Raw genomic sequence first — 13680 nt, 5'->3', positions numbered from 1 at the left:
TATATATATATATATATATATATATATATATATATTGGTAGTCGTATGAAATTATCGTCATTAAACACATAAGGGACATATCTTCTAGATACGAGTTATCGCGTTGTCGCACGAGCAACGAGTAAGCATTATAGTTGAAATCTTCTTTCACCGGAAGTAGCCTTCTGTTATGTTCCTCTATAGAAAAACCGTTCGATTGTTCGATGCGAAAATTGTATTTCGATGGTATATGCATTGTGTGCACGAAGAAATTGTTCGTTTATTAAAAGATTGTTTTTAATTATAATTAATAATTGAATAATATGAAAAAAAGTTTATCCCGATTTAACACTTATATAAAAAGAACTAATTTAGTTGGGGATTATAGGACGAGATTTAATGAAGGTATATAGAGGGTCGGGCGAGAGTAAAATACTCGAGAGATCCTTTTTAAGATCAGAGAGATCAGAGGTTGTATACGTGGAAGTAGAAAGCCGGCTTCGAAAAATCGGATGGTGGAAACACCGAGTTAAAATAAGCCTCTGACTCGTTCTCTGTCGTGCGATCAGAGAAAGAAACGAGACGGAAATGTCGTCTTCATAAGACTCTACCGAAAATATACCAAAGCTTAATAGAAAACGAGCTGGCGCGTACCACGAGTTTATACGCTCATTTCTAAACAAGCGGCAAACGGATGAAAAAGGGAGACCCAGATCTTTCGTAGGTGTAAATTACAGTAGCTTGTAAACGAATCTAAAAAAATAAACCAATAAAAAAACGAAGGTAAGAATAATTTTATTTTAACTATATAAGAGAAATTCAGGTTGATAATTTTGTCAATAAGCAAATTTTCTTAAACTGCTAACTTCATTTCGAAGAATTGCGTTTCTTCGAACATAATATCAAGCGTATAAATTATTATTGAGATCGATCGATAGATATAGAACTTAGCCTTGAATTTCACGGACAATTTGCAAAGAATTGTATCAGGTCTTTTTAAGACAGTTGAAACAGGCTGCCTTGCGATATATATTCACTTGCCTATTCGGCCGTGTATACGTGGGTTACGGTATACGCTCAATTGATCGAAATTGGCTAATTCGTCGAGGCTGAAACTATCGTACTCCCAACCTGGCTAATTATCCGGTGTATTGACCGGCAGTAGTTCTCATATCGAGTAAGTCAAAGTGAGAAATTCCAACGTGAAGATTCTTAATTGTAGAATAAGTGTAAATTACGAAGTAATTAAAGAGTAAAAAGAAGAGCAAGATATCCGTAAAATTAAAATTAGTCCTCTTGTAGCAATTCAGGAGGGAATCGGATACCGAATAGGTTATGCTTATCTACGACGAAAGTGACTGTATGGTATCCGTTTTACGTGCGACGAGACATAGGAATCGCTTGCCGGTCTCACGTGTCTCTCGTCTTTCTACGGAGCTGTGGGAGCTCCTTTAGCATATAAAGGAGTCGGTGATCGCGTCCATACGTCCGTCGTCATGGCGAAACTAGTTCGCCCATCCAGTTTTTCCACTCCCGTGCACGCTTCAGTCGTGCTCTCTTCGATGGTGGGAGACCACATCTCGAGCAATCGCGTTCCTTGCAACGACACGCTAATCCCACAACTTGTTGCTATTCCGTCACATTAAGATCTATCGATCATTCTAACAGAAATTTCATTCGATATTCATTTTTCAGAAATAATGCATAAGCCAGTCCTTTTTTTAAAAATATAATTCTTACGAGATAGAATTTTTTTATTTGACTTTTCAATATGGACCTGCATACAGGTTATCACGTGACGATTCTGTTTATCACGTGTCATAAATAATTCGTGAACGATCGTTCGAATTTTCAATTTCTACACGTTCTTTTCAATTATTCGACATTAAGAAATATAATATGTCAGTCATAAGCGATATTAAAAGAAACGGAATGTAGACTCACCGAGATCTTCGACCAGTCGAAGCATGACACCGCCAATATGAAGTTCTCCTTTTACTCGTAAGCTCCTCTCTACTTGAAGATCGGTCACGTAAACGCGCAGCACCCAGCTGCCGTCTACCTCGTGACCATCAGAATACATGTTTCCCGATCGAATGATCGTACGTCAAAAAACAGAATATGAAAAAACACGTACTTTGCCGCGTATGCACCTTCAGTTCCAGACACTTGAGTACAAGAAAAAAGTTTGTTTAAGGCGCGGAAATCATGATTTCGCGGCACTTGACATCGCCGCGAATACACTTTTGGAGTTAATCGTCACTTGATAAGAAACAAATTATATTAATTTATTGGTACCACAGTACTATACGATGGAATCTCACAATTTTTTAGAACGACCCGGTCAAGTGTGCGCACTTGCGATACACTGGCTGCCTTGATCGGACTCGCATGAATCCGTTCCGAATAATATGTAGAGGCGCTTCAGTCGACAGTCTCACGTCCCAGCTGGTTTCTCGACTGGTGTCGACCATGCACTCTCAGCTCGGCTACACTCTTGCCGAGAATAGAACTATTTACAAGTGACGCGCGCTTGGAATGCGCGCGCAGATCTCTCCCCCGTCCTCTTCACCATCAAGCGTCGCGCCCCGCGCGCGGTAACCCGTCACACAACTTGGTTTCCTTTCCCTCCGACAGTCTACCGACATCGAAGCTGTTTTGTCGTTTTTCCTTTCCTATTTCCTATTTTGCCTTTGAATACTTGTTGTCCTTCTCGATCTCTTCATGGATAGTGTTTGTATCAACTGTCTCTTTTCTTTCTTTACTGATGCGCTTGTTCCTCTATATTGGTACACCGTATCTCTGAGAATTTACCAGACTTTATGCAGATTTCACTCCTCCAAATATTGTATGCTTGAAATACTTCTAAGATAATGTATTAATGATTTTTTAAATTGACGTAAGGTTTTTTAAGGTGACATAAGCTGAATATGTGATTCAAAATAATTTCGATATATATAGAACGAAAATTATATACATTTTTCGTGAAATGTTATGAAATAACATTTTATAAAAAGTTTTATAAATCGCAAATTTTTAATCATTTTTAATACAATGATATATTGAAATATTTGAACATTTTCAACAATTTTCTTAAATTTTTTTAAATGTTTTTAATTTTGCAAATTTATAAATTCAATTTCGATTAAATATCATAATGAATTCAAAATTTTAATGCTATATATGTTATCTATAAAATTATCGCTGAATATTTTGTCATAGACTAAATATAAGAATAGACTAATCATGCGATGTATTTTTATGGCTCAAATTTTAAGGTTTTGGAACCCCATTACCATTTTCATGTCATTCACATCATTACCAACAGAACACAGAATCTGATTATGGCGGGATTCCGAGCGTTCATTTTCACAGGAAGTATAAAATCAAATGGACGATATATGTTTTAAAACAATTGTTTAAGATTATTTGACAAAATAACGAATAGCGAAAAAGAAAAATTCAGGTTTATGAAATTCATATATGTATATATCCTAATATATCAATAATATTAGAATTATCAGAACAAGAGAAATTTAATTAAATCAATCTATCTCGTGTCAAAAACATATATATCAAAACATAATATTATGTTTTATCAGATTATTTTAAAAATATATTGTAAAGCCAATAATATCAAAATTTCCTATGTAAAAGATTAAGATATATTTTTTGAAAGAGAAATGATGAGAATATTCTAACAAATTATAGAATATTAGAAGCAAATATAGACAAGAGCAAATAAGGGGACAGAGATAAAATAAAAATTAAGGAATTAACACCATCTCTAGAATGCCATAAATAAAATTAAATGTAGGTAAAAAAAAAAAATGGATAAATATAAAATAAGAATTGAACACTAAGCGCCATCTCTTGAGTATTTTTAAAAAAATATTTTTAAACTCAAAAGATGACGTTAACATTCAATTCTTATTCTATCTCTATTTTTGTATTATTTAATCTTTTATCTATATTAATTTCATTTACAACTTTAAAAATAGCGTTAATTTTTATTCTATCTTTATTCTTTTTTCACTATTTGTTTTCCTTATCTATATTTGCTTTATAATATTTCTGCAACATACGTTATAAACTCTGTTTTGCTATAGTTTTATATATTGAAGCTAAAAGTATAGATGATGATACTTCAAATATTTAATATTTATAAATTTTAAAAATAAAGTTCGTAATAATTTGGCAGAAAAACTTCTTATAATATTACATAAACAAACGTAAGATTATTTATTTGATTATAACATATTTGTTTGATTAAAATTAAAAGTATAATTTAAGGTTAGAATTTAATGAAGATTTTTATACTGGTTATCTGCATTTTTTTTTTCACAAAGGTGAAATTTATATAAAGATTGGTTGTTAATTTGATGATATTTAATACAATGATTGTTCATCTCAAAAAATTTATTCCATCATTCTGCAAACTGGATAATCTTGGAAAAGTACGAACAAAATTTGTTAGATATAATTCTTCACAATCTTCACCCAGAATCTTAGAACAACTGAAAAATAAAAGCTTATTACGGGTTAGAGGGAATGAAGTTTTAATTTTCTTACAAGGATTGATTACAAATGATATGAAACATTTTGAAGAAGGGGCAGCAAATTTATATGCATTATTTCTAAATACTAAGGGTAGAGTTATGTATGATGTTATTATCTATAGAAGTCAAGAAGATAATGTGTATTATATTGAATGTGACTCACAAGCTGCAGAACAATTACAAAAACATTTAAAAATGTATCGAGTTAGAAGGAAAATAGATATAGATCATTTAGAAGATAGTGTAAATGTTTGGGCATTCTTCGATCCTATTCAATATATGAATAATAAACATATTAATAATAGGCAAAAGCTTGAAGGTTTAATATTTCCATGTGGTACTCTTAATAATAAAGTAAGCAAAATAGTTGATAATATTATGATTTATGAAGATCCTAGATTATCTGATTTAGGTATCAGAATTTTAGCAGCATCAGAAATTGAAAGACATAAAATAATAAAACATTTGAACTCAAATGCATTGGATTCTGCTAATCATTTGAGTTACAAAGCATTTCGTTATAAACTTGGTGTTCCAGAAGGTATTGAAGATTTACCACCAGGAAAACCATTACCATTAGAAGTAAACTGTGATTATTTGCATGGTGTTAGTTTTCATAAAGGTTGTTACATTGGTCAAGAACTTACAGCACGTACCTATCATACTGGTGTTGTAAGGAAACGTTTGATGCCTCTATTATTTAATGAAATTCCTAATAAATCTTTTTCATATGATGAAAAAATTATTAATGAAACTGGTAATGTAGTAGGTAAATTTAGAGGAATTGAAAATCAGTATGGATTAGGTTTAATGCGAATCAATGATTCTCTGAATGCCCAATCACTTACTATATCAAATATTAAGTTAAAAGTATCAAAACCTATTTGGTGGCCACAAGAATTGCAAAAGCAAATTGTTTCCGTTAATAAAACAGAATGAATAATATTATTTTTTAAATTAAATATGAAATTGTAATGTATAAATGTAAAATAAATATATTATCAGAAAAAATTATATATTATTTTCCATCAATTTTACTTTATAGGATGGAACCTATTGCTAGCACATCTACGGAAGAAATTCATATCATTGAGCAAAATCAAGATTTAACATCCACAGTTCAGAATTCTAAAGAAACCATAACTGGAATATTTAAATGTTCTTATTGTTCATTAGAAGAACGATTTGATTTCAAAGGCATTAAAGCACCATTTGCACGACAATTAACCTATTTAGAAGAATGTTATATTATGAAAGATCCTTTTAGTTTACCAAACAAAGGAGAAGTTTTAGTATTAGGTGCTGATTGTAATTTTTGTAAGAAATCTGTATGTCTAGGATGCAGTATATATTTCGGGAAAAGATTTTGTTTAAAATGTGCATCAAATAATATACAAAATTTGCCACCACAACTTCATGCTAAAATAAAAAATTTAATAAAAGAAAAAGATTCATAAAAATAATATTTTATTAAACATTAAATACGTCCTTTTTTTCTCTTTTGCGTTTGAGAAATACATACTGATGAAAGTTTTAAAAACGTTTAACTGTTTTGATTCAATAAGATAATGCTGTTGCAACTTATCATTCTTATAAGTTACAATGAGTTACATATGTATTAAAATTAATTAAAATTATTTTTTATGAAAACATTTGATATCATTATATTTCTTACTCTGCTATTTAATTTGATGGCTTTTTAGATTTAGCTGTAAGTTTTTCTGCCAGAAGTTTTTTCTTTTTTTCAAACTTAGTAGGTTTCTTCTTTTTTTTATTTGCATCAGCTTTTTGGCCCTGAAATTTGTTTCCTTGTTGTGAATTAGTTTGTTTTTTTTCAAAATTTTTTCCCTTTTCACTTATTCTTTTCATAGCATTTTCTTTATTACGAACCTAAAAAAATATGAATATTATTAATATTCTATTAAATAAAATAGTTTAAATGTTTAACAAATATTTTATAAAATAACATACTGATGTTGGTACTTCAATATCATTTTTTAATTTTTTATTTGATACTGTTTGGGTATTTTCTGTAGAATGTGATCTTTTTCTATATTTGTCTTTCTTCTTTTTATATTGATCAATAACTGGTTTTACTCTAACTTCTCTATTTGAAATTGTTGTACCATCAAGTTCTAATGCTAATGTCACTGCATCTTCATTCTTAAAATTAACATATCCAAATCCTTTGCCTACTCCAGTTTTGTTGTCTCTAACTACTCGTACAGATTCTATTTCACCACACTGTTTAAAGTGTTTTACAATTGTATTATCATCAATATCTGAAAATTATAATATATAATATTAATATATAATCTTGTGATTACTTTTTATTACTATTATATTATTACATATATTATACTTACTATAATGTAAATTTCCTAGGAATATACTTTTTTTTGAATCAAATTTATTCTCTGATTTATTAGATGCATTTACTCTTAAATAATTTCCTTCAAATTCTGTTCCATTTATAGATAAAGATTCTTTAACAGATTCTTTAGATACAAATTTAATATATGCATAAACTGATTTCAATTTAGGATGTAATTCATTTTTAATAGCTGCAACTCTTTTAGGTACATTTACAGATTTTGCTATTTTACCTCTTAAACGTATTGTATCAATTTTTCCAAATTGCTTGAATAATTTTTTCAATTTTTTCTTCGTTACATCTTTTGGAAGATTACCAACAAAAATTGTTTTTTCATCTTCTTTTATTTCCTCTAAAGAAGTATCCATACTTATTTTATTATTTTTATTTGATGAAGAATTTTTTTGTACCTTATTTTCTTCTTCTCCTTCTTCTTCCTCTTCTTCATCACTTATATCATCATCTTCATCATTTTCATCTGGTTCAACAAAATCTTCATCATCATCATCATCCTCAGCAATACTGTTACTCAAGAGGGCTTTTAGACCTAAAGCAGATTCATCACCCTCTTCTTCATTTTCTGATTCTTCATCATCATCATCATCTTCTTCCTCTTCTTCCTCTTCTTCAGCTTCTTCTTCATCTACTTCTTCTTCCTCATCTTCATCTTCATCTTCATCTTCATCTTCATTTTCTTCTTCTTCTTCTTCTTCTTCAATCTCATCATCACTATCATCAATCATAGAATCTTCCATAATTGATGATAATTCAGAACTATCTTGAATAGAATCAGTGTTTTTATCACTTGATTTTGATCCATCAAACATTTTTATTCCTTTATTTACTTTTGTGTCTTTGTTTTCCTCGTAATCTTCATCATCTTCATCACTTTCATCTGCTAGACTAGATCCAAGAATATTTTTAACAGTTTCTTCTTCTTCTTCTTCTTCACTCTCATCATCATCATCATCAAATGATTCATTTTCATTATCATCACTATTTTCCATTATGCTTCCTTCTAATTTAATACCCTCGTTAATATCATCTTCTGAATCAGATTCTACTTCTTCAACTTTCACATTTTTCTTTATTGATTGTTTCTTAAGAGGCTCTTGCTTTTTGTCATTTTTTTCTTGATTTTTCTTTTTTAATTTTTTGTTTTGTTCGGGAGACTTTTGAGATAAATTATTTTTTTGTATTTGTAAATTTTGTTGCTTCATGCTACTATTATTTTGAACTTTTGATCCATTAATCAATGGGACTTTACCTGTTGGTGTTTGTTTAAATTTTTGATTCTTTTTTTTATGTATAAATCCATCTTTCGGTGAATTTAGAGAATTTTTAGAAATTAGATCTTTATTTTTCGTCGATACTGCTTTAACCATCTTTCAGAAATCTTACTTATCGTCTCAAATTAAAATTATCCTGTTATAAATTTAAATATGATTAAATTTCACATATATATTATTTTTAATCTATTTCAAATAATTTAATTTTTGTAATATATAATTTTTATAATAAATAAAATTATTATTCCACGTGTAATACGTTATATAGCGGTTAAATCGAAGATAGATTAATACAAAAAATTATGGTGAATTAATAAAAAAAAATGTTCTATGTATACTATTTGGTAACAAACAATATTAAATACTTACTACAAGTATATGTACACAAATAAAATCGCTAAGAATAGTTTACTTTTCAATACGCCGGCTCAAACTGAAAACAGTTTAAGCGCCAACAGGATGAACGAAACCAGCCATTAATGTTCCGTATCTTTTTTTGAATGTAACGTACTAGCAAGAAACAAAATTCTCTACATTCTTATAAAATCCCTAAGAAAAATATTTATATAAATCTATAGAAAATTATTTGATTGGTATAACTGGAAGAAAATATGAAACGCGAATATGAAAGAAGATAATGTATAAAATAATATATAGAAAAAGACGTCGAAATTATAAAATATTAAAACTGAAGTCATTAAAAAGATAAAAAAAAAAAAGTATACTATTAACTGTATTATTTATTGGAAAGAATAGATTCTATTATTTCTATACGGTAGTCTTCACTAAATCTAACAATTCCAAAATCGAATTTCCCTATGGATCTTACAATCAATTACTTACAATATTATCACTATAATCTTAAATTATATTTAAGAAATTATTATGAAAAAATAATTAGGTTAAAAAATAAATGCATATATTGCATTTATTTTAAATTGTGATTATATATTGCTGTAATATTAAATCGAATTTTCGATGTGAAAAGAGAGGTTATGTTTTAAAGTATCTTATGATCTCGTAAGATTCTAGATTTGTAAATAGTTTATTTCATAAATTAAAATATTGGTAGTTGGAAAAAATTTAAATAATTTTTTATTATATTTATTATATTCGGTAATAATTTTTTTATAAAACTTTTATAAATTAATTTATGATATTTGTAATATTTTAGATTATTGTCTTATTTCGTTTATAGGCAATGGATGGTATAGGATTATTTAATACTTTTCTTCAATCGCATCGACCTCAATTAGAAATGTCCGGGGTGCCTAAAATATTTTGGCAAGTGTTATTTAAAAAACTTCAATGTCAAACTTTTGATTCTGGCATGGTATTTCAGTTGGCAAGAATTGATTATGATGATGCTGAAAGAAGTTCAAGAGATCCTATTTGGAAACTTTTTGTTTCTTATAAGAATGGTATTTCTGCTCAAGATCCAAGTAATATTTATTTAATAGATCATGCATGGACATATGATATTAAAAATGCCAAACAAAATTTATCAACTATACCAGGTTTATTAGATCGTATGTGTTCTCTAATGGGTTTTGACATTGATTCAGAAGAAGATGAAAAAATAGATTTTGTATTGAATGAAATGTGGAAATATAATCAATCTTTTTCTTTAAATAGCGGATCAATAGAGGATAGAATGCCAGTTTGGTATATTATGGATGAAGTGGGATCAGCAATAAATCATAGCGATGATCCTAATTTTAGAACAGTGCCTTTCCTATATTTACCAGAAGGTATTACTTATACACTTTTATTTCCTATAAAAGATGTTGATTATGATAAAGAAGTTACAAGAGATTTTGTAGAAGGTCAAACAAATGATCAAAAAAAACGAAGAGCTTTACTGTTACCTTGGATAGACACATCATTTCTTGGAGAAAATTTTGCACAAGTAGAACCCGATGAAAATTACTTTTTAGCAGGTCATATTCGTGAAAGTCTGCCAGAAAAAGTAGATCCACAATTACCTCAAAGAGATAGAAATACAAAATTAAAAGTTTTTTCACAGTACACATATATAAATGAATATTTGAATGATTCCGCATTTGAAATCGTAAATAATGAAGACCACGCGGATATTTTGTGGTATACTTCACACTTTAAAGAATATAAAGAATTAAGCATTCGATCGCCAAATGTTTTTGTAAATCAATTTCCATTTGAAAATGTTTTAACAATTAAAGACTTATTATCAATTGTATGCAGAAGAAAAGCAGGTAAAAAATCTTACGATCCCGGCACACTTGAAACTTATCCAACATGGTTACCAACTACTTATAATTTAAGCATAGAATTAGTGCAATTTGTCACATATTTTGAACAAAGGGAATCAATGGGTTTAGATAATCATTGGATTTGTAAGCCTTGGAATCTTGCTAGAGGATTAGATACGCATATTACGAAAAATTTATTCCATATTTTACGGTTACCTAGCACAGGGCCAAAAATTGCCCAAAAATATATTACGAATCCAGTTTTATACGAGAGGCTGGAAATCGGAAAAGTTAAGTTCGATGTGCGATACATAGTAATGCTCAAATCTGTAAATCCTTTAAGAGTTTTTGTTTACAAAAATTTCTTTCTAAGATTTGCAAATAAAGAATTTGCTTTAAATAATTTCGATGTGTACGAACAACATTTTACAGTTATGAATTATTCAGAGGACACTCCACTTTGTCACGTAAAATGCGCAGATTTTATCATAGAATGGGAAAGGCAGTATCCTGACTTTTCGTGGAGAGAGCATGTCGAACCAAAAATTTTGCACATGTTCCGTGAAATTTTCGAGGCTGCAATTGCAGAAAAACCACCAAGAGGAATTGCGGAAAGTTCAATAAGTAGAGCTGTATACGCTATCGATTTGATTCTTGAATGGAAACAGGAAACGATACAGCCTATGCTACTCGAGGTTAACTTTTCGCCTGACTGTAAAAGAGCTTGCGAATATTATCCAAATTTCTATAATGATATATTCAAATGTTTATTTTTAAACGTTAACAATCCAGAAATATTTCACGACTTGTCTATGGAATAGAATTAAATTCTTCATGAAATATGATGGCCTAAATGCATATACGAATTATAAATATCGAGAAGCTATTAACGATCGTTTTGTGGTCACCGTTGTGTCCAAATATATTTATTTATTTAAAGCAAGCGAATTCCGCATTTCGTATGCGATAATGAGCTAAAGTAGCTCCAATAAATCTGCATATGCGAACGTTAAGGGTACATTTGTTCCATAAATAATTTGTACCATAACTTGACAACGAGAAGACTATTCGTAGTATCTAATGGAATAATAAACGAGAGAACAATTGAAACAGCTTCGCAACAGCTCGCTTCAGACACCGCGTATATATTATATGTAGTAATATATAATTAATGAAAAATGATGATGATCCAAATTTTTCAGTGATATTTTTTCCGATATAAATAGATAATAAAGACTGATATATCGAAGCATATGAAATCAATTGTAATTCTTTTTTTTATCATCTCTTCTATATGTTTTTTTTTTTATATTTTGTCAAGTCTCCTGGTAATATTGAATCTAAAAATTTGACAAGAATTTTTATATTTTTTATTTTTATATTTATTTTTATATATCTATATTGTATTATTTTATATTATATCAGGGACGATACGATTTTATTGCTTATTTTTGAATTTCAAGATATTTATTACGCAAGTCAAGATATTTACTTCATTGAATACAAAATTATAAAATATAAAATTTTTCATATAAATTATTTTTATATTTTATATAATGATTATCACAAATTTGAATTTTTTATTGAATTAATAAGATTTTGTATATAAATTTCTTTCGTTTTTATCAATTATTATTCGAAATTTCGTCTCATGTATGAGAACATGATTAGCCACAATGATTATTTCTTTATATCATTTTGTGCCAATCGAATCGCATTTTACTGACAATCGTTCGCGACAACAATAAGCTTATGCTATAATATTTTGTTAATTATCGCTCCGCACGTTATTCAATTATTTCGCAATGATATTTGCGATGCTTGTGCTCGTTTGAAAAAGCTTTGTCTTTCTAGCAGATCGACAAAGCTCGTCTCGTGCAATTATACAAACGTATCGACGCTCGAATTTAATGTTATTACAAATACGAATAACATAAAGCTATTTTACTTACGATATTTTGTTCGATATAATTTAGCGGATGTTAAATTATAATTGGTTCATAAAGAAAATATATTTCGAGGAGGAAAATCAATGAAATATCGTTCGCAGAAAATTATTTCAGTTATGATTAGTAAAAACGAAATATGTTTCAATAGTAACAAAATTGAGAATATCAATAGAAGAAAAAAATTTTCTTTTCGATAACTTTGATCACGATAGCTAGATCTTTTTCCTTACGATGAATCGCTCATTGTCGATACAACATAATTTATATTTTATTGGAATACGTGAAATTTATTTTCTCAATAAGGGTAATTTAAAAAAAAATCGGCGCGACATTCAAAGCGAAACAAAGAACGAAGAATATCAAAGATTGAATGCTACGTCGCGATCCTTCTTTTCTTTTTTTCCATGGAATTGATTATCTTTCGCCCTTTTAATAATCGTCCTCCCTTCGCCGAAGCAAGTGCGTGCGGCTCCACGTAGTCGGTTCCGTTCTACAGTACCATGCATTCCCGAATGTTACGTCTGCAATCACTGTACTTACGTGCACACGTCCGTGCATTGTTATATATTCGTTTCCGCGAATTACGGTATCACATATGCAAAAAAGGCAGGCGGGTGAAACCACCTTTCACTGAAAGTGCTCAGACGACGGTGTTGCTGGTAATCATGGTAATTAAGCAAATGAGTTCTGCGTACAGGGACGTCAATAACGAGGGTTCAGCACTGACGAAGTCGTTTCGTCTCGTCTCGTCTCGTCTCGTCTCGTTTCGTTTCGCCAATGTTCAAAATTACTCTCACATACCTGTATCCCCTTTTATTTCGACGATATCTTTCCTCTTGCTTCTTTTTTTCGCGTAACGATAACCTGATGTTATCGTAGCAGCGGTTGATACCCCTATTTCGCTCCCCGCCGATTCGTTTCCTCGGTCGAGACGAGGAGATTGATATCAAGAGAACATTGAAACGAGCGTTGCGTTGGCCCTTTTATTTTCAACGGGCACATCGGCCTGTTATTTCTCCGAGTTGTGCGAGCGCCGATTCGCCTTTCTCCCGGCCGGCAATTTCGTGCTTCTGGTGCCGTGCAACACTCCCGGCTAATTTGGTAATTTCGTTTCGACCCTTCTCGCCCGGTCGGGGCGAAGAATTTGTCGGCTGGAGTTGCGCGGTCGGTGCGGTAATTATTCGAGAACGAGGCCGAACGGTGGAAAGAATACGTTTTATCGCGAGGAACGCGAGTAATTTTCCATTTTGCCTAAATGCCTTTTCAACGTTCGGCCCTACGATGTCGCCTAGAGATAGT

General features: G+C 30.4%; 5 protein-coding genes across 7 annotated transcripts in view; 3 read left to right on the top strand and 2 right to left on the bottom strand.

The window, feature by feature from the left end:
* Window positions 1-2482, bottom strand: part of LOC102672128 (unc-112-related protein-like) — a 37761-nt gene extending 35279 nt beyond the window's left edge. Inside the window, exon 1 of the mRNA XM_006623871.2 lies at window positions 1924-2482. Coding sequence (XP_006623934.1) covers window positions 1924-2062 — 139 coding nt within the window. The 5' untranslated portion in view covers window positions 2063-2482. The remainder of the gene's footprint in view (window positions 1-1923) is intronic.
* A 1528-nt stretch (window positions 2483-4010) lies between these two features.
* On the top strand, window positions 4011-6183 carry LOC102671869 (cysteine-rich DPF motif domain-containing protein 1). The gene is made up of 3 exons (XM_006623868.2): window positions 4011-4211; window positions 5101-5106; window positions 5585-6183. Exon 3 carries the CDS (start codon window positions 5585-5587, stop codon window positions 5993-5995), a length of 411 nt encoding a protein of 136 aa, XP_006623931.1. The 5' UTR covers window positions 4011-4211; window positions 5101-5106; the 3' UTR covers window positions 5996-6183.
* LOC102671728 (putative transferase CAF17 homolog, mitochondrial) lies at window positions 4311-5551 on the top strand. Its single transcript, XM_006623867.2, has one exon. It carries the CDS (start codon window positions 4362-4364, stop codon window positions 5475-5477), a length of 1116 nt encoding a protein of 371 aa, XP_006623930.1. The 5' UTR covers window positions 4311-4361; the 3' UTR covers window positions 5478-5551.
* Window positions 5989-8742, bottom strand: LOC102671992 (RNA-binding protein 34-like). Of its 3 annotated transcripts, none has more exons than XM_031514293.1 (5): window positions 8571-8742; window positions 7541-8337; window positions 6905-7489; window positions 6510-6820; window positions 5989-6428 (listed from the first exon to the last, which is right to left on the bottom strand). In XM_031514293.1, the coding sequence occupies exons 2-5, from the start codon at window positions 8295-8297 to the stop codon at window positions 6222-6224; spliced, it is 1860 nt and encodes a 619-aa protein (XP_031370153.1). In that variant the 5' UTR covers window positions 8298-8337; window positions 8571-8742; the 3' UTR covers window positions 5989-6221. The 3 variants fall into 3 exon arrangements, with proteins under 3 accessions (XP_031370153.1, XP_031370154.1, XP_006623932.1); XM_031514294.1 differs by having other exon boundaries at window positions 7589-8337; XM_006623869.1 differs by having other exon boundaries at window positions 6905-8337.
* A 265-nt stretch (window positions 8743-9007) lies between these two features.
* On the top strand, window positions 9008-11691 carry LOC102671594 (tubulin--tyrosine ligase-like protein 12). The gene is made up of 2 exons (XM_006623866.2): window positions 9008-9317; window positions 9400-11691. The coding sequence occupies exon 2, from the start codon at window positions 9403-9405 to the stop codon at window positions 11251-11253; it is 1851 nt and encodes a 616-aa protein (XP_006623929.1). The 5' UTR covers window positions 9008-9317; window positions 9400-9402; the 3' UTR covers window positions 11254-11691.
* Window positions 11692-13680: the final 1989 nt, after the last annotated feature.

Source organism: Apis dorsata, unplaced genomic scaffold (assembly GCF_000469605.1).
Source record: "Apis dorsata unplaced genomic scaffold, Apis dorsata 1.3 scaffold_964, whole genome shotgun sequence".
Taxonomy (NCBI): Eukaryota; Metazoa; Arthropoda; class Insecta; order Hymenoptera; family Apidae; genus Apis; species Apis dorsata.
This window is presented reverse-complemented; position numbering and strand designations above follow the sequence as displayed.